Source organism: Propithecus coquereli, unplaced genomic scaffold (genome assembly GCF_000956105.1).
Source record: "Propithecus coquereli isolate 6110/MARCELLA unplaced genomic scaffold, Pcoq_1.0 Scaffold10, whole genome shotgun sequence".
Lineage (NCBI taxonomy): Eukaryota > Metazoa > Chordata > Mammalia > Primates > Indriidae > Propithecus > Propithecus coquereli.
Genome location: NW_012133858.1, coordinates 3,335,679 through 3,355,172, shown reverse-complemented (window position 1 = coordinate 3,355,172; position 19,494 = coordinate 3,335,679). Strand labels below are relative to the sequence as shown.

The 19,494-nt window shown below is 34.9% G+C and overlaps 2 protein-coding genes across 3 annotated transcripts in view; one reads left to right on the top strand and one right to left on the bottom strand.

Annotated features, from left to right (window-relative positions):
* EAF2 (ELL associated factor 2) overlaps window positions 1-18,427 on the bottom strand; it is a 45,179-nt gene extending 26,752 nt beyond the window's left edge. Inside the window, exons 1-3 of the mRNA XM_012640574.1 lie at window positions 18,253-18,427; window positions 9,822-9,916; window positions 2,143-2,279 (exon numbers count right to left, since the gene is read on the bottom strand). Coding sequence (XP_012496028.1) covers window positions 2,143-2,279; window positions 9,822-9,916; window positions 18,253-18,361 — 341 coding nt within the window. The 5' untranslated portion in view covers window positions 18,362-18,427. The remainder of the gene's footprint in view (window positions 1-2,142; window positions 2,280-9,821; window positions 9,917-18,252) is intronic.
* A 141-nt stretch (window positions 18,428-18,568) lies between these two features.
* The window catches only part of IQCB1 (IQ motif containing B1), a 54,102-nt gene continuing 53,176 nt past the window's right edge, over window positions 18,569-19,494 (top strand). The window contains exons 1-2 of one of the 2 annotated variants that reach the window (XM_012640158.1): window positions 18,569-18,680; window positions 19,125-19,214. The gene's annotated coding sequence lies outside the window, so the exon portion shown is untranslated. The remainder of the gene's footprint in view (window positions 18,681-19,124; window positions 19,215-19,494) is intronic. The other variant, XM_012640164.1, reaches the window with a different exon arrangement.

The following is a 19,494-nucleotide window of genomic DNA, read 5'->3' as shown; positions in this document are numbered from 1 at the left end:
ACCAAGGGCAACATACGTAACCAAAACATCTGTACCTCCATAATATGCTGAAATAAAAGGAAAAAAATAAAAAAATAAAAACAAAAAAACACCTGAGAGACGGGGTGAGAAAAAAATAAAAAGTATTTAGAACCTCATTTTTCTCTTCATTCTTACTCTCAAAATCCTGGTTTATGTATTTTTCCGTTCCCTACATTTTTTCATTTTACTCAGTTTCTTTGCTGGATTAAAGTTTTAAGTAAAACTGTAAATATGTCAATCCCTAGTTAAAAATACTTTAATATGTAACCATTGCCAGCATGATAATGTCCTAATTTCTTAGTTAATACTGAAGGCATTAACCTCAACCTCCCTTTACAGCCTTACCTCTAACTCAATATCAACATTACCCTCTACTTTCTAAAACTTATACACAGGTATAGAGACAAATCTCTGCTCTGTTCACACAGGGTCTTATTCAATAGCCCTGAATAAGTCATATATACTACTGTTTTCAAACCCTGTTTACATCCTTATATCCTCTCTGATCAACAAAATCAGTATTTCCCAAACTTTTCTACAAATAAGAATCATGAGGGGCAAGGAGGACATAGGTGAAGGGATATTAAAAAATATTTCCCAGGCCCCTTCTCTGATCTGAGGTTGGATTTGGGGACTCATATTTTTAACAGGCACCCAAGGTAATTCTTTTTTGTTTGTTTTGTTTTGTTTTCCTAATTTCAAAGTATTACAGGGTACCAATAATTTTGGTTACGTGAATCACTTTTATAATGCTTAAGTCATGGTTGTAAGAGTGCCTGTCACCCAGATATTGTACATTGTACTCATTAGGTAGGTTTTCACTCATCTCTTCCTCCTGTCTCATTCATTTCCACTGAGTTTTACTTCCTTCTATGCACACGTGTGCTCATCCGTTAGTTCCAATTTACTAGTGAGTGCATGTGGTGTTTATATTTCCATTCTTTAGATACTTCACTTTGGAAATCGGTCTCCAGTTCCATCCAAATTGCTGCAAAAGGCATTAATTCATTCTTTTTTATGCCTCGGTAGTACTCCATGGTATACATATACCACATTTTATTAATCCACTCATGAACTGATGGGTGCATGGGTTCATCCCACATCTTTGCAATTGTGAATTATGCTGCAATAAACATTTGAGTGCAGGTGTCTTCTTGATAAAATGTCTTCTTTTCCTTTGAGTAAATGCCCAGTAGTGGGATTTCTGGACCAAATGATAGGTTGACTTTTAGTTCTTTGAGGAATCTCCATACTATTTTCCATAGAGGTTGTACTAATTTGAAGTTCTACCAATAGTGTATAAGTGTTCCTTTCTCTCTGCATCCATGCCAGCATGTATTGTTTTTATACTTTTTTAAAAAGGCCATTTTGACTGGAGTAAGGTTATATATCACTGTGGTTTTAATTTGCATTTCTCTGATGATTAGTGACATTGAGTATTTTTTCTTATGTTTATTGGTCATTTGTCTGTCTTCTTTTGTAACCTCCCCTTAAGGTATATTAATATGGCCTCCCTGAATGTTTCAATCTACCATGACCTCTTCTTTCTCTTAATTCCTAGAGCAATTTTGTCTATGCTATTTGTATGGCTTTTAGAGAAAGCGCCTTTGTATTACATGGTAAGTTAGGCATCACTTATTTCCGAAAAGAATTGGAGATGGCTATATTCTCCTATTGACTTTAACGGAATGGTCTGTTAATCCAATTAAAATGTAGAAGTTTTGAGGTTAGTGTTTGTATAGTAAACTTTCTTTTTTCTAGTGCCTTACATATTCTAGGTGTTCAATAAATTTTTACTAATGAAGATAAAATTATTTTGGGGAGGGCATAATGGTTCATTTTAGTCCAGTTCTATGGAAGTATCTATAATAGAAAATATATATCTATACCTATAGAAAGCATATAGAAGCAAAACAAGCTTTTATATGTCACAGGGTGATGTGGTAAAAGCTTTTGGCTTAGGATCTCCACTAAATTTAAACTTAGAAAAAGATTAAAACATTTTTGTACCCGACATAAATAAGCCTTATATAATGTGACTTAATCCAGTAACTTTTCCCCCTGACGGTTCCTTAAAAATTTATGTGTTGATAACATAATTTATTTCATTAAACCACATACCTTGTTTTTTTTACAGTGATGTTGCTGCTGAGTTTTTCTAGTCGACATTCTCCAGTATCATGGTTAATAATCAAAATGCATTCTCTTAAGTAAGGTTTCCTTGAACCTTTGAAAACAGTTACTGGTGGAGTTGAACCCTGTTTAAGAAGTTAATTATCATTATTTGAAATTTATCATAGAAATTTAGTTGGGAAGGCCTTTGAGATCTTCTGATATTGTGTTTCTCGTTCCATATTATAATTCAGGTAACCTATAAACTACCTAAATTTACTAGCCTGAATCCAAAGAATGTGATAACAAAGACAGAGATGAAGAGAGGCTGAGATCTCAAAGCTGCTTTCACTGAGGAAAAAGAAAAAAGGAGGTACTTACCCTGAGCCAGTAAAAATTTGTTTCACTGGCCTATAATGGGCAATTGGGATTCAATTCTAATACAATCAATATATTTTATGGATAAGGAAACAGAAGCTTTGAATCATATTTCCTACCTCTTCTCTTCTTCCTTATTGCTTTGTAAGTTTACTTTTTAAAATCTGATATTTTCTTAAAGTGTTACCTCCCTATTCAGATTAAGGAAAAAAAATGTTATCAAGAAATGCCTGTTTGGCTGGGCACGGTGGCTCACGCCTATAATACTAGCACTCTGGGAGGCCAAGGCAGGTGGATCGTTTGAGCTCAGGAGTTCGAGACCAGCCTGAGCAAGAGCAAGACCCCATCTCTACTAAAAATAGAAAGAAATTAGCTGGACAACTAAAAATATATAGAAAAAATTAGCTGGGCATGGTGGCACATGCCTGTAGTCCCAGTTACTTGGGAGGCTGAGGCAGGAGGATCACTTGAGCCCAGGAGTTTGAGGTTGCTGTGAGCTAGGCTGATGCCACGGCACTCTAGCCTGGGCAACAGAGTGAGACTCTGTCTCAAAAAAAAAAAAAAAAAGAAATGCCTGTTATACTACTGATTAGTTTTAGCATTATTAAAAGTGAGGCAACCAGACATTACGTGCTTCATCATGTGATATAAAAGTATACAGCATCGCCCATAAAATAGCCTTGCCAAAAAACAAACATACAAAAACTCCAAAGAATTTAACTGTCATCAAACCCCATATAATCTGTCATCAAGCCTGCCTTTACATATATAACTTCTAGTCTATAGGAAATATGGGGACTACATGAACAAGTTAAATAATACCAGATGGAAGTAATTTGAAATCCAGAATATTGGTATATTCTCTAGGACACATAACGTTGGTTTCTCCAACAAACCAATGGCATAAAAAAGGGACGGGACTTTTACAGAATAAAAAAGACAAGAAACATAATATTCAAATACAATGTGAGAATCTTATTTGAATTCAGGTTAGGACATTTTACAATGTCTGCAAAAAGACATTTTTGAGATAAGCACGAAAATGTGACTTGGACCAAGTGTTATTATTAATTCTATTAGGTATAATAATACCATAGTATGTAGATAAAAATAGAAATGTCCTTATCAGGTAAAGATACATAAATAAGCATTTATGAAATGGCTTAAGTATTTTACGTCAGGGAAAAAAGCAGTAGGGGAATAGATAAAAAAGAAAAGTAAAATGTTGATAATTGTTGAAGCTCAGTAATGGAGTACATGGAGTTCATTCCACTATTCTATTTTCCATAATAAAAGGTTAAAGAAACCTGGATCATTACTAATAACGTACATCTACTTACATGCTCTTCCCTTACCTTTTGTCCCTGCCATTCTCAAACCTGAAGGAATTTTGTTTACCAATCTTTTGCTTTATCCCAAATACATATATCTCTAAATAATATATTGTTTGTATCTGCTTATTTTTGAACTTTATAAAAGTATATTAAACTTTTAAAGGATTTATTACAATAATTTTGTCACATACAATAGTACTGTTAGATCAGGTTAGAAAAGGACATGCTTGTATCAAAATACCACATGTATCCTATAAATATGTATAATTATTAATAATATTTATCCATAAATAATTAAAAATAAATTTAAAAAAATAAAAAATAAAAAGACTAAAGGGCATATATTAATAATATTAGTTAAAAATTATTAGATATTTACTAAATGACCACTAGGAGGAGTATGAGATAAATTTGGTGATTGAAATTACCAAAATTGGCGTAGGTTAGAGACTTCTGAGAGGTATGGAGAGAAAAATGAAGAAAATGAAAGAAAGGAACAGGGCTTTTTTTGTTTGTTTTTTTTTTTAAGTTCTCTAGGGATTTAAGAGATCTACAGAAAATCAATAATATACAGCACATAGATGAGGACATATCTGGACTAGTTCTAGAAGGCTTAAATGTGGAGCACTTAGTTGAACCTCTAGTAAGCTGGAGAGCCAGGAGCATGATCATGACAAAACAAACTGGGTCTACTTGGCTCGTAAGTAAGCTTTTCAGATGTCTTGGCTGAAAACAATTAAGGTACCTCAAAATAATAACCTAAAGACTCCAAATAACAGTTGATAAGAAATCTGTACAATATATTTTTCTTGAAGACATTTATATTCTTACTTAGAATGGAATACATCTTAAAATTACAATGTATTATTGTTCTCTGTGTTCCTAGAGAATAATAACTGGATCATTATTTTTTTCAATTGTTCCTACTGCCTAAAGTACCAAGACCTTTATAGATAGTGAATGAATGTTGAATATGAACAATATAAACAATTTCTGATCATAGGTAACAAATTAAATGAGCCTTTCATAATCTCTATACCTGCCTTCTATACTTTGAACAAGTTTTATAAAATTTAAATTTTTCCCTCATTAAATTCAGCACCATTCCTAACTTTTAAACTTTAATTTCTGTCCATTGCCTATTCCATACCCCAAGAAAGGCAACTATTAAAGTACCAGACAACTATTAAGTATATGAACTATCCTTGCCTCCAAATAACTACTGAATACCTCCTATTATCTCCATGTTCTCTGCTATTACACAACTTCAGTACCCATCATCATTTCACCTAGATTACTGTTATCCTCCTCCCAACTCTCCAATTTTGTTCCCCATTCTACTGACAGGCAAATCTAATCGGTTTGTTCCCATACTTAAAAATCTTTATGTACTTTAAAAGTTTTCTGTAGTCAGGATAAAAGCCATGTTCCATAATCCTGTCCATGGGGACCTCTGTGATCTTCTCATCTACACTGCTACATTCTCAACCTGCCACTCTTTACAAACCACACAGAACTGATTATAGTTGGTTTGTATGAATGACTGACTTAGGATAGTCAACCAAAGGAAACATTACAAAACAAAATATAAAATAAGTGAGTGCACACTTTATTTGAGAACAAAAAAGAGTCAAGAAAGGACTCAACCATAAAATAAGTGAATCAAAAAAAAAAATCTCAATATAGGGGAATGAAGAGAAAATAGTAGTGAGCAAAGGAATCTGGGTATTTATATATATTTAACTATAAATGGATAAGGATAGACCAAGAATGTATAATGTAAGAGCTAAATAAGTATTCTTGACATAAAGATATTTTGCAATATAATACACTATCTTAGAAAAATGTAGGTGTTTGGCTGAGGTGAAAAGGAAGAGAAGAAGAAGGAAGGAGAAAAAAAGTCTTATTATTAAGGGATGACAAAGTATTCCAAAAATCTCATTTGATGTGGGTAGGGTAAGAGTAGAGGAACTCAGTTTTCATATAAAACAGAATTATGAAAACCAGGAAAGGAAAAGAATCAGTAATGGAATGGAAAAGTACAATAGTGGTCCCAAAGTAACAAGAGTTAAAAAAAAAAAAAGGAGAAAACAAAGAAAGAAAATAGAAATAAGAGATGCTTGGTGAAGCTAATAAAGAATAAAAAGAGGAAACAACAAATTAAAATAACTAGTAAAGATACTGTAACATGATAGAAATAAAAATCAGGTATATCGACCTTGAACTAAATGTAAATAGACTGAATAGATAGAATTCTCCTAATAAAAATAGAAAGTGTTAAACTGGGTTTAAAAATAAAATATTCTGTCAACAAAATATATACTTAAAACAAAATGTCAGCTAAGTAAAAGGAAGAGACACTAAGATTCTTTGAACATGCAAACAAAAAGGAAGCAAAGGGGGCAATATTAATATCAGACAAGTTGGTATTTAAGCTTAAAACCACAAAAACAGGATAAAAATGTTGTGTAATGATAAAAAATACAGTTCATTAAAAATATAACTATAACAGAACATTTAACTAGGACTCTGGTCCTAAAATAGGCTGAGGTCCCAACAATGTGGTGGATTATTTTCCCATATGGGCTACATAAATCCAGTGGAGGGAACCAGAACAGGATCTTGTTGGAAGGAACTTTGCTGAAGGTCATCTAGAGTGGCACAGTGGCCCTCACACATACATAACCCTCAGAAGTCCAAGGTTTGAGGGTTAAATTTATAAGTAACCACTAGAAATGCATTGCCTGTGTAATAGAAAGGATAGTTGGAAGTTTCTAGGGGGCTATTTCATAGAAGCCCACAAAAGTATTCCACAAGATAGAGTCAGCACTAAAAATATGCCAATCTCAGACAGCACCAATGACAAATCGTAACAGTCAAGTTAAGTAAAAACTTCCTCTAGATTTTATAGCAGCCAACCATAGAGAATTGTTTGTAAAGAAATATGTGTAAATGCCCACTTTTTCACCAGCTTAACAGTCTTCATTCATTTTTATTAGTTTCTTCTATTTGATAATACCAAAGAAACCCAAGAGGAATGAAATTAGAAAGTCTGCCTTATCAAAGAACCACCTGAACCTGAAGGTACTCTTAAAAGTTTAATATAATAAAAGCTCTATTTTACGGTCTGACTCTAAGCTTCCTAGGCATTTTTACCAGGATGATGAAAGCAAGTTCATAAAGAAAATAGGAAAATCTAAATGACTTAAACTAATAATCATTACATTTTCATAAAATACAGAATTAAGAACCTTGAAGAAAATTAAATCTAATACCTGTTTAAAGACGTTCTTTAAATGAAGGGGGGAAAAAAATCCTGCAAAGTTTATTTGAGAATGTAATTTCTATTCTTACCACAATTGTTCAAGGACTATATACCTAGGAGAAAAAATATTTGCTCTCGACAGGTGGTAATTTAAACAACTCTTTTTCATTTAAGCTGTCTAGATGAACTACAGAATAAAGTTAAAATTAATTTATATTATATATTAGGCCTTTTACTAATCTGATTCCTAAATATCTTTCCATCTCCCACCCTGTCCCCATTTGCACCCCTTCTGACCTAGCCATAGTGGCATATATGTAGTTCTTCAAACATTTAACATTCTTCTGTTACTGTATCTTAGTCCACGTCTTTTTATTTTCTCTGACAAAAATTTTCTTCTCTCTGTCCTTCACCTGCATAACTTTGACTCATCTTTAAGACTTGGTGTATTCTGATGTCTCCCCCCTTTCATCTGGCTGGGATACCATTCTTTTGTGCTTCTATAAGATTCTATGTATATCTTTATGATAGTCCTTACATTTCTATATTTTAATTAGTTATTTCTGGTCTTTCCCATTAAATGGCAAAATGTTTTAGGACACTGACCATATCTAATCTACTTCTATAGTCCCAGTAGCTACCCAGCATAGGATTTACCACAAAGAAGATACATGTATACATGGCCAGTTTCTCTTTCTCATTCTTTTTTGAGCACACACTTACACGCACACATATACTGAGGCATATTCTTTTTTGTACACATCTCTGGTGGACTGCAGGGGTGGACAGTGTTGATGGTGGTTCCTTTTGCCCAAATGATTTCTTTATAATTTCAGAAATTTATAATTTGCAGACTTGAAAATATAGGCCTTCTTTAGTTGTCATTCCTTTAAGATGTATTTCAACTGAGACCATAACCAAACACATGGTAGATGGTAACTCTTGATTAAAGCAGGATATGAGTGAGGAAAAAGGTTTACTAATAAATGTAAGAATCCCTATTTGTTTGGAGTAGAAGAGCAATGCAAGGGATCATGATGGGAGGGTGGCAATCTGAGAACACAATCTTCTATATGGCAAAGAAGAATTCAACTAAAGTTAATCTACAAACCAACCATCACTTATCAATAATACTATAGACTGAGACAACAGGCTAATGGTTTCTGTTGTCAACTTAAAGCTTTTCAACAACTTTTAAAATTAAGTGGCTGGTTCAGGTTTTTCTTCAATACATATCATAAAGCAAAGAAGCCTTAGGTTACTGGAGACAATCTGAACAATTTTTCTAACAGTGTAATACAATAACTAACTTATCTATAATACCTTGTACTAAACTGATTTTTCATTTCCTTCAGTTCCAAAGGGAGCAAATGAGAATTTCAATAAAAAGCCCCCCAAAATTTAATTAGCCTTAGAAAACTATTCAGAGGCAGCAACTGATACAGTCTGACACAAGAGTGGGGTCTCAATAAATGCTGTTGACTGATAAAAATAATTAAAAAGATAGATATGAGGATAGAGAACTTACTTGCTTTATCTCTAACTATGACGAGCCATCTCATTAATGCGTAAGGGAGAATGTGGATTGACCAGCACAAAATAACTATTATAAAAATTAAACAAAATGAAAAAAGTCTTTAAAAATTCCAAGGTTTTCTTTATATATTAAAGTATAAACTGACAGTCTTGGTTTTCTCTGAGAATAGACAAAGTCAATACAAAAGAAAAGGAAAAGAAAGTTAAGCTGAATACTAAGAAATTTCTAACTGAAGGACTCAGAAAAGTAGAGCATACAACAAAGAACTTGTATTTCTATGCAAATAGTATTTGGTAGTGTTACTTGGATACATCTGGAAATTAAAAAAACAGACAAAACTTTTGGTTAGAGCCTTCCTGACCAAGTCTCTTTTTCAACCTATTCCCCAAACTACTGCTGAAATCCTTCCAAAAACACAAATCTAATCATGTTACTTCTCTACGTACAAACTTCTAATGGTTTTCTAATGCCTATGGGATAAAGTCTAAATTCTATATTACAACATAAAATGTCCTTCACGATCTGATCCCAACCTACCTTTCCAGTCTCTATTCCTGTCAGTCTTTTTCGTTATACTGTCATTTACTACATAAAGTCATTTATTCCACAAACTCCTTGTTCTTTAGCATTCGAGCCTTTCACATACTGTTCTGTGTGTCTAGATAGAATATTCTACTCTCTGTCTACCTGATAAAGTCTCACTTTTCCTCCAAAGGCTCAGCTCAAATATTGCTGGCTTTGTGAAGCCTTTCAAGATTCTACCAGGCAGAGTATTTAATTCCACTTATGTACTTGCACAGAATTTTGTATATGCTCTGACATTAGATGTTTATATGTTTGTCAGCTATAACAGATTAGGACTAGAAGGCAAAGAATATGTTATAATCCCTATGTCAGAGTATAAAAGCTGGTTCATAATAAGAATTTAATTAATACTTCTTTAGACCTCCAATTTTTTCAAATCATTTGCTATGATAGTTTTTGGAACTACTAAATGGATTCAAGTATTTTAAGTTTTTTTCCTAAAATAGTTCAAAATATGGTTATTTGCTTTGCTATGCTTATTAATTACTTTAACCAGCCATTACTACATGAATTGTGCAATTATTTTTATTTAAATTTAGTGAGAATCCTGTAAAAAAGACCACTTTAGTCTAAATATAGAAATACTCACTTCTATATTTGGCAGAGTTATTGTCACCTGTTCACCTTCGCCGACTTCAAGGTCTCCTTCACAAGAAGTATCAATAGAAGCAGGTTTGAAATCATCTAAAAGTAGATACAAATACTGATTTTTATAAAATAGAACACCTGGATATCAAAAATATGAGTGATAAATCATTTTTCAAAAGCCAGTAATTAAAATGGTTTAGAAGAGTCTTTATATTACAAATGAACAAACAAAATACAATCAAGGTTATTTCTATATGCATAATTCTAAGAACAGAGAAATAGCTATAGTCATAAAAAATATTCCTCAAACTCATGCTCCCTTAGAATTCTGTTTAGACCAAGATAACTTGAATAACATATTCCACTGCTAAATAATGTCAGTGTTTTCACAACTTGCTGAAAAACTGATATAGGTAGACCATTTTCAATGTTCAGTCCTTTTCTCCCATAATGTTTTCTTAAACCACCTATGGTGCCTACTGCCACTTGTCTGCTATCCCAGAAGAACAAAATGAATGAATATACAGAAAATTCAGTGTGTATTAATGAGGAAACTTATGAAAAAGTAATCTGTTCAGTTTAACAGTTTGAGTTTTTCATGAATACCACTAATGGATGTATAAATTTAACTAAATCTTTCACTTTGGAAGAACCTAAAATAAATTTTAAGTTAAATCATAGTTCAAATGATGCCATTAAAAGCTATTACCTAGCGGGAATTTAGGGTGCTAAGGTATTTCACATGTTAAATGAGCTTAAAAACTTTTAAGATACGAAAGACATTAAAATAATTTATATCAATATTCATCAATGACTTATAATTCTGATATATAATTCATGTTATATTTACTTAACTCTTTATTAAAATATGGCATACATGCAAAAAGAACATAAATCATAAGTTTAATAACTTTCACAAAGTCATGCATGTATAACTAGCAACCAGATCAAGAAATAGAACATTATCAGCCCCCTCAGAGGTCCTTCCCAGTTATTACCCATATCCCAAGAGATTCATCTTCATATTAACAAAAAAGCTCCATAGGCAAAATGTTTAAATCCAAAGTAATGGATATTTATTAGTAGAACTTATGGTATTATAAAGGGCAGATCTTAGGAGAATCTCCCAATGTTCCTCAAATTATTACTCTGTCGATAAGGCTGGCCTTGCTTCACAACGACAATTGTAATAGCTAACATTTATGGAATATTTACTATGTGCCAGGAATCATGCTTAACACTTCATATTTAATTATAATAACAACCCTATGAAAATAAATACAATCCATTCCTCTATTCCTTAAAGAAACATAAATGCAAATGAATATACACAATTCACAAAAAGTATTCTTTATAATATAGTTTATTCTTTGTGCTGCTTTAATTCAAAACTGAACACATGCATCTCTTACAATCTTAATAGTTATTCCTAGATTTTAAGAAATAGATATACAAATAACAGAAGTAATATGAAAAGTGGGAAAGAGTTTTGATTTACAATGTATCCCTAGGAAGCACAACTAAAGAATCAAAGGATAAAGGTTAGACTGAAAATAAACTGGGGAGTCACTAGTAGCAGCAAGTGAGAAAGATAAAAGATATATAATTAAGGTGTTAAGTTTTAGATGCTTGAAAGAGGGTTTGGACTAAGAGAAATAAATGTTAATTAATGTCAATTGATAAAAAGATACTGATATTAAAGAAAAAAATTAGAACTGAACTTGCATATGACAGAGATAAAGAGAAATTCTCCTCACCTACATAGGACAAAAAACAAAAAAGAATTTAAAAAAAGAATAAAAAATTTTAAAAAGAATTAAAAAAAGAGACAGTAGAAGGTAAAAGAGAAGCTATAAAATCTAAGACAATGAACTCAAATATAAAACAAAGTAACAATCATAATTACTTATATGCTAATAAATTTAAAAAGTCTTTTCTAATCACTTTTATCTTGAAGCCTCACAGTAATCCCTTAAGGTAATGAATATCCCTATCTTACAGATAAGGGAAGTAAGGGTGGAGGAAATTAAGTCCATTGCCCCAGATCACGTAAGTATTATTTGCTAAATCTAGAATAAGTAACTACAAAACCCAGTTAGAATAAAAAGATGGGAGGTTGGCCAAGATATATCAATGTCAATTGTGGGAGAACTTCGATTTGAGCTAGCAAATATCATTTCTCAACCTAAAGTGAGAATCAAAGTCATTTTATTAGGATGTATATAGTAGAAATGAAGTAACTGCCACTTAAAATCTTTCACTATCTATAAACAGGTAATCATCATGCCCTTTGGGGGTATCCCACATTAGTAGATTTTCTTAGTCCTCAACTTCCTAATTTTAACTATCCTTCAAGGCTCTGCTCATCAATCTAAGTATTCCTCAAAATATTCCTCTATTTCCTTCATCACTCACATCTAGTCACTGTATCTTCTTTCATAATACCTTTCAAAGCCATACTGTTGCATTCTTGCCAAAAACAAACTAGTTTTCAATCAACTAAAGGCTAAACTATCAGAATACCTACAGCCTGCCCTTCTGCTTTTCTCTGTCCTTTTGCTCTCTTAGAATTTGAATCCTATGCCAAAGTTCCCTCTTCCCTGAAGTTAATTTCTTTTCCATTCCTGCAACATGTACTATACCATTCATCTAAACCTAACATAAACTATCTGATATTATTTACCTCCTTATAGACATGTCCTACCATACTGTAATTTTTTAAAGCACAATGCCTCATACTTTAATTCCTCCAGAACTGTGGCTCTAGCACAGTGCTTTTAACAAATATATAAGAGATTTGTAGTTGAGTTGTATTCATATAGTTCGCCCTTCTCTGAATCACCTGCAAACTTATTTTAAGTATTAATATATATATAAGGTGCTAAAAATTATATGTAAAATACTTGTTTTCTAATTATTTTCTGTGGATCAGAGTCATCTCTACTTCAAGACTCTCAATCCCTTTAGGGTAAACATGGCCATTTTCCTTTTGTACTTTTAACTAAGTACACTTTTGTTCTCACAGAGCGCACCCATTACTTAATGTTTGACAAAAAAAATTCTCTATGAGAAATACGCAAAACATTAGAAATGACATCCTAAAGTAAAATCATGGCCCTCTGATCTCCAATATTTTTCTGACAGTGACACAAAGGGCAATACTGGGAGATATGGTTGTTGTTTAACTACAGGTAAATTAGAGGCAGTGAAACAGACCATTGGGAACCATTGTGATCTAGAGAATGAATAAACCCTTTCAAGGTTACTGTGAACATTAAAAAGCAAAAAAAGGGAGAGAGAATGAATAAACCCAATTTCACAACTCTGCTCCAGCCAACTGCTGCAAAGAGGAGATATGGTCGCAGTGTTGCCAGCTCTGATTTTTTTTTTTTTTTTTTTTGAGACAGAGTCTTACTGTGTTGCCTGGGCTAGAGTGCTGTGGCGTCATCCTAGCTCACAGCAACCTCAAACTCCTGAGCTCAAGCGATCCTACTGCCTCAGCCTCCCAAGTAGCTGGGACTACAGGCATGAGCCACCATGCCCGGCTAATTTTTTCTATATATTTTTAGTTGTCCAATTAATTTCTTTCTATTTTTAGTAGAGACGGGGTCTCACTCTTGCTCAGGCTGGTTTCAAACTCCTGAGCTCAAACAATCCGCCCATCTCGGCCTCCCAGAGAGCTAGGAGCCAGCTCTGATTTTTAAAAAGAAGCTGGAAATCCAGATTTTTATATAAAAGGTCCTGATTTTTAGGCATTTGCACCTAATCTAAGATAAAACAACAATGGCATGGACGAAACAAAGCATCTCTAAAATTGACCCCAGCCTATAAACTGTTAATCTGTACCCTCTCTTTTAGCGTTTCCGAAGTGTTTTTTTTCTTTGTATTACCACTTCTAATCTTCACACCAAAACATTGGGTTAATCTCACCCACATTTTACCAATGAGGAACTCCTCTAAATAATAATCAGTAAGTGCTGAAGTTAGGAACTCAAGGTGCATATCTAACCATTGATATAATATAGCCTCTTTGTCATATATCCACAGCTTTTAACTTTTGTGTATGGGTACAGGGGGGCAGTATTAGGAGATGAGAGATAGTCATAAGGACCTATGAGAAACTGATGAAAATGATAGCCTAGTTATAGATCCTCTCCACAGAAAAATGCATATCTAAACACACATATCAAATACCGTATAATTTCAAGGGGTTCCTGAAGTGCTGAAGGCTATATAAGCTATATAGGTCCCTGAAGCCTATCTAGATGCCTAGAGTACATGAGATTAGCTGCAAGGGACAGAAATATACTCACAATATCTTCAGCTTTACTTAACGATAAGCAAGAATTTATTTTTATTTTTATTTTTTTTATTTCAGCATATTATGGGGTACAAATGTTTAGGTTACGTACATTGCCCTTGCCCCCTCCTTCCCGCCCCGCCCTCAAGTCAGAGCTTTAAGCGTGTCCATCCCCCAAACGGTGCGCATCACACTCATTATGTATGTATATACCTATCCCCTCCTCCCCCCTCCCATCTGCCCGATGCCCAATGAATGTTATTCCTATATGTGCACTTAGGTGTTGATCAGTTAAAGCCAATTTGATGGTGAGTACATGTGGTGCTTATTTTTCCATTCTTGGGATACTTCACTTAGTAGAATGTGTTCTAGCTCTATCCAGGAAAATATGAGAGGTGCTATATCACCATTGTTTGTTATAGCTGAATAGTACTCCATGGTGTGTACATATACCACATTTTATTAATTCACTCATGTATTGATGGGCACTTGGGTTGTTTCCACATCTTTGCAATTGTGAATTATGCTGCTATAAACATTCGAGTGCAGATGTCTTTTTTATAGAATGTCTTTTGTTCTTTTGGGTAGACTCCCAGTAATGGGATTGCTGGATCAAATGATATATCTACTTGTATCTCTTTGAGGTATCTCCATATTGCTTTCCACAGAGGTTGTACTAGTTTGCAGTTCCACCAGCAGTGTATGAGTGTTCCTATCTCTCCACATCCATGCCAACATTTATTGTTTTGGGACTTTTTGATAGAGGCCATTCTCACTGGAGTTAGGTGATACCTCATTGTGGTTTTGATTTGCATTTCCATGATAATTAGAGATGTTGAGCATTTTTTCATATGTTCGATAAGCATGAATCTAGTTCATACAGTTCTATAGTTCTAGAAATATAGAATTTGTTGAATAATCTCACGTTCATGCTTTCCATATGCTTCCAAATATCAAATGTATTCTCTTCTAAGTTGCTATGATTCCAGAACACATAGTTTATTTTTCAGTTCTCCTTGGTTTGGAAATGCCACCGCCAATTATACCATTTATTTATTCTCTCCAGCTTTCTCTCATCTATGTTATTTTCTTCAGGTTTACAATATAATTGCTTATTATATTTCATGAAGAGTAGACATTTTCTACCTTTTATTTAATACTTTTTCTGTAATTTTTATCACTTTTCTGATTATTTTGGCTGTAGCATCACATAATGTCGATATCTTCAAAAAAAATCCATAATTACTATTTATTTCCTGGGATTTGAATGAATTCAACTAAATCCCAAACTCATACTCTTTCTACTATACCACACTGCTTAGAAAACCTTAGCAGTAAATATAATTTTAATTTTATTTTTCCTTAGTATACTTTTTGATATTTGCTCACACCAAAGCTTAACTACTACTTTTTGCGGGGTGAGTCCACTTAAAGTCTCAGACAATCTTTTTGTAGTCATTGCTCATCAGCTCATTATTTCATGTCAGCAAAAAGTGGCATCATTTACAAACCTAGGATTTCACAATTTATTCCCTTATCTGAATGAATTGTAAAACTGGTACTAGACCAAATCCAAATTGATTCTAATGAGTCCTATTATTCAAACTCTTCTATGCATTGAAGCATCTATTGCTAGTATTTAGCTTATCATTGATAGAACATCCCATGTCCTTCCTACCACTTGCCAGACTTTCTTTTTGATAGGTTTTATTGCCAAGCCCTGATAAATGCCTTTTCAAAGTCTAAGTAAGTTACCATTGGCACTTCTCATAGACATATGAATATAACTCTTTTCAAAAATAACAGTGACCGCTATTTATTCTCTACCCTGTGCCAAATACTGTACTAAGTCATTTATGCTATTTTATTTAATCCATACAAAAACTGTGAAATATGGATATTATTATTATCATTTTGCACATAAGAAAACTGAGGCTGAGAGTTTAGCTAATGTTCATAAAGTCACATTACATAGATAAGTGGTGGAGGCCAGGATTCACATTCAGGTTTGTCTGAAGTCTCAGCATTTCAGAAAGGCATAATTGCCCCTGTATATAAAGATGGAATATTACTTTCTCCCAGATTACATTGGCTTGATTGTCTGTTACAAATTAGATCCACCCACAATGTATGAACAACAGAGTCACACTATTCAATAGTTTCCATCATTCACTCGGAGTCCTCAAGAGTGAGGATCACATTAAAAATGAACCTGTACTCAAGGATAATGACTGGTTTTATTTAAAATAATCCAAAATGATTCTGTGCCATTACTATGTCTGTTTCAACAAGAAAAATACAAGGGCAGAAAAGATTTCTAATGTCTTCTACAGGATTAAGTGTCTAGTCAAGCATCTGGATTTATTTGTTTATTATTGCTTTTTTATTTTTTTTATTTTCATTCTTGTAGCTGGATTATCTGATTCTCTGATTTTGAAGATACAATTCCAGCATTTTAAGAACCTTTATAAGTGAAAGGCTTTGAAAGCACTTGCAAGATGATTTCCAAAGGCTATTTTTTATTCACTTAATTTGGGGTTTGTGATCTTAAAAAGAGAATACATGTCCAAATTATATAAAAATATATTCTTGAGGAAATTCTTATAATCTTAAAACTTGTAACTTGAAAAATTAATACTAAGACTACTGCATACCTGAGAAGGAATTGGAAAGGAGAGAAGTGATACTATTTGAGAAAAAAGGCATGGAGAAACCAAATAACCATATCATACTTCTGGAAAATGGAACTAAAGAGAGAAACTGCAGAGCTAGGACGCACTAGCTGCCTCTCTATGGGGAGCTTTGGAAAACAGAGTATGGTAAAGAATAAGCAAAGAACACTGTTGAAGATCTCTGTTCACAAATATCTCCTCAATTTATTCTACCGATTGGATGCTAATTTTCCTTAATAAAATCCTTTTATAAAATGCAAATATATCCTTGGAGGGTTAAAGCATTAGTTCCTCATACTTTTATGCTGAGTTACTGGAACCTACAACTTAAGTAAACTTTTGGACAATGTGTGTTTTAATTGGGTGAGCTTTTTGTTTGTTTTGTTTTGGTTTTGGTTTTTTTGGCTACAGACTGAGTTTATTGCTCTATGAAACTATGGCAGTGTCTAACTGGGTGTTTTGTTTGAATCATGGAACAGTTCAGAGCAAAAATCATATAGGTCTCTAAACGGCCTGAGAACAGAATGACTGAGAAAGGCAGAATGATAAGATACTAAGGAAGGGCAAGGCTGAGAAAAGGAAGTGAAAAAATACCTACTTTACAATTTTGCCACAGAAAAATGAGAGGTTATGATTCAATGACCTCAGAGTTTCCTTCCTGCTCTAGAATTCTATGAAGGCTATTATGCAAAGAATGAATGTTTTACATATAAACATGAAATCATATATGCTATATTTTCCTTCCTGGAATCTACATCATTCAATTACTAAAGCAAAAGAGCTCCCTTTTCTACCTTAACAACACAAAAGAGAATAATTTATTAAAACTGGTTCCAGAGGATATAAGGAAAACCAAAGAGTAGAAATCACAGGGAGGTTAATTATCTTCCAAATAAAGAAATTATTAACACAGCCTCCAAGACTTTGATAATCAATATTTGATAACTGACTAAAATCTGGGGTCCAAAGAGATACAGATTATTGGGATGGTTTAGAGTTTCTCCCCAAGAACACACTAAATAAGAACCCTCATCAGCCAAAGGTGAGAAAAATGAAGAAGAGAATATTGTCCCACCAGCCCCGAGGCATTCCCTTCCTCCTGCATTCGGTCCTTTGTCCCTTCCATTTGACACTTTATTATTTTTCTTTCCATTTTGCCTCATCCACCTGTCTCGTCTATCTCCACAGTTATTCCTGCATATCTCCACAAAGTTTCCCTTCCTGTCGGCGGATTTCACTTAACGCCCTCTGTCCAGTGTTTATCCACACTTGCTGGACTCGGACTCCTTTCACCGATCCCCTAGGACTCCAGGCAGGGGAGGCGATCGCGCTCCCCTGCAATCTCCAGCAGAGTTAAGGGAGACTGTGGGAACACAACCCAGGGGAGTCTGTGCGTTCACATCCCCATTCCGTTAGCCTCCCTCCAACCCCACTTTATTCCCCAGGCAGTCCTCACTCACAGCGCACAGTGTGGAAGGCGCAGCGCGGCCGCTTCTCGAAACTCTCGCCTAATTTGAGAACCCGTTCGCGACGGTCAACGCGCGAAAGTCCTGCCGCGCCACTCATCATTATACTTCGGCTGCAACTTTACCTCCGCCGCTGGCGCTCACCACCGTCTGCCACCTCAGCCTGAAGAAGCTGCACTAGTTGCAGCCGGCGCCGCCACCTCAGACTCCGCCCCGCACCCTGCGCGCGGACCCACCGGATGCCTCTCGCGTTCTGACTGGCTTCCTGGCAAAGGTCGCCCCGCCCCTTGGCTCTGAGGCTCCCGGTCCTGCGTCCAGGCTCCTTCCCGCGTTGCGACGCACGCCGTCCTGGGGAGGCCGCAAGGCTGTGGTACCGGGTGGGCGCAGCGTCCTTTGGTGGAGGAACGCGAAGCGAGGATGAGGTAACGGAACTGAGGTGGCGGCTAGAGAAGGAGTGGGCTCAAGGGTACCCGAAGGCCCGGATCCCAAGCTCCTGCACGAAGCGAACCGGCACGTAGGAGCTCTTAACGGGAGACTCGGCCTGCTCCACGCCCCTTCTGTGGAGATCTGGTGTGGAAACTGAGGCCCGGGGAGGGTTAGGGTCTGGGCACAAGGCCTGGTAGTGTCGAAGCTGGGTCCAGAATCCGGAGTAAAGAAACTCCTTGGACCTGACTGGAAGCGACGCCGTTACCTCAGCAATGGTTTTCTGACCTTTTTGTACTAGAGGAAGTTCCCGGTCGTCTTGGGACTGGAGAAGGGGAGGTGAAGGGAGGGGAAAAAAGAGGATTCGGAGATAAGAACTGCAGACGTTTAGGATCAGTTGTAGCTGGATTGCATTGGATTTCCTTCTTTTATTTCTATCACAGTTTTCCGTGGAGGCAGTAACAGACACGGCCGGGGAGACGTGATTCTCAAAGAACCAAGCCTTCGGCTGGAGCTGGTGCTTTGGCAACAGGGTAATAGCATTAATAATTGACAAATTGTCATTGTTTTTCTGTCAGAGTTCATGAATTTAATGTAAAGATGGCAGAAGTGTTATATTGGAGGAGCAGAACTCAAGAGAAAGTTTAGAAATAGTTTCCATAACAGGTGTTTTTCAGAGTAATTATGTAATCAAACTATACTTTCTTACTTACCTTTTACCTTAGGCAAATTTGTCAATTTATTGTTCCAGGTTGGTAGGTGATTGTGTATCCCTCAACCTAGTTGTATTCTACCCTTTTTTTTTTTTTTTTT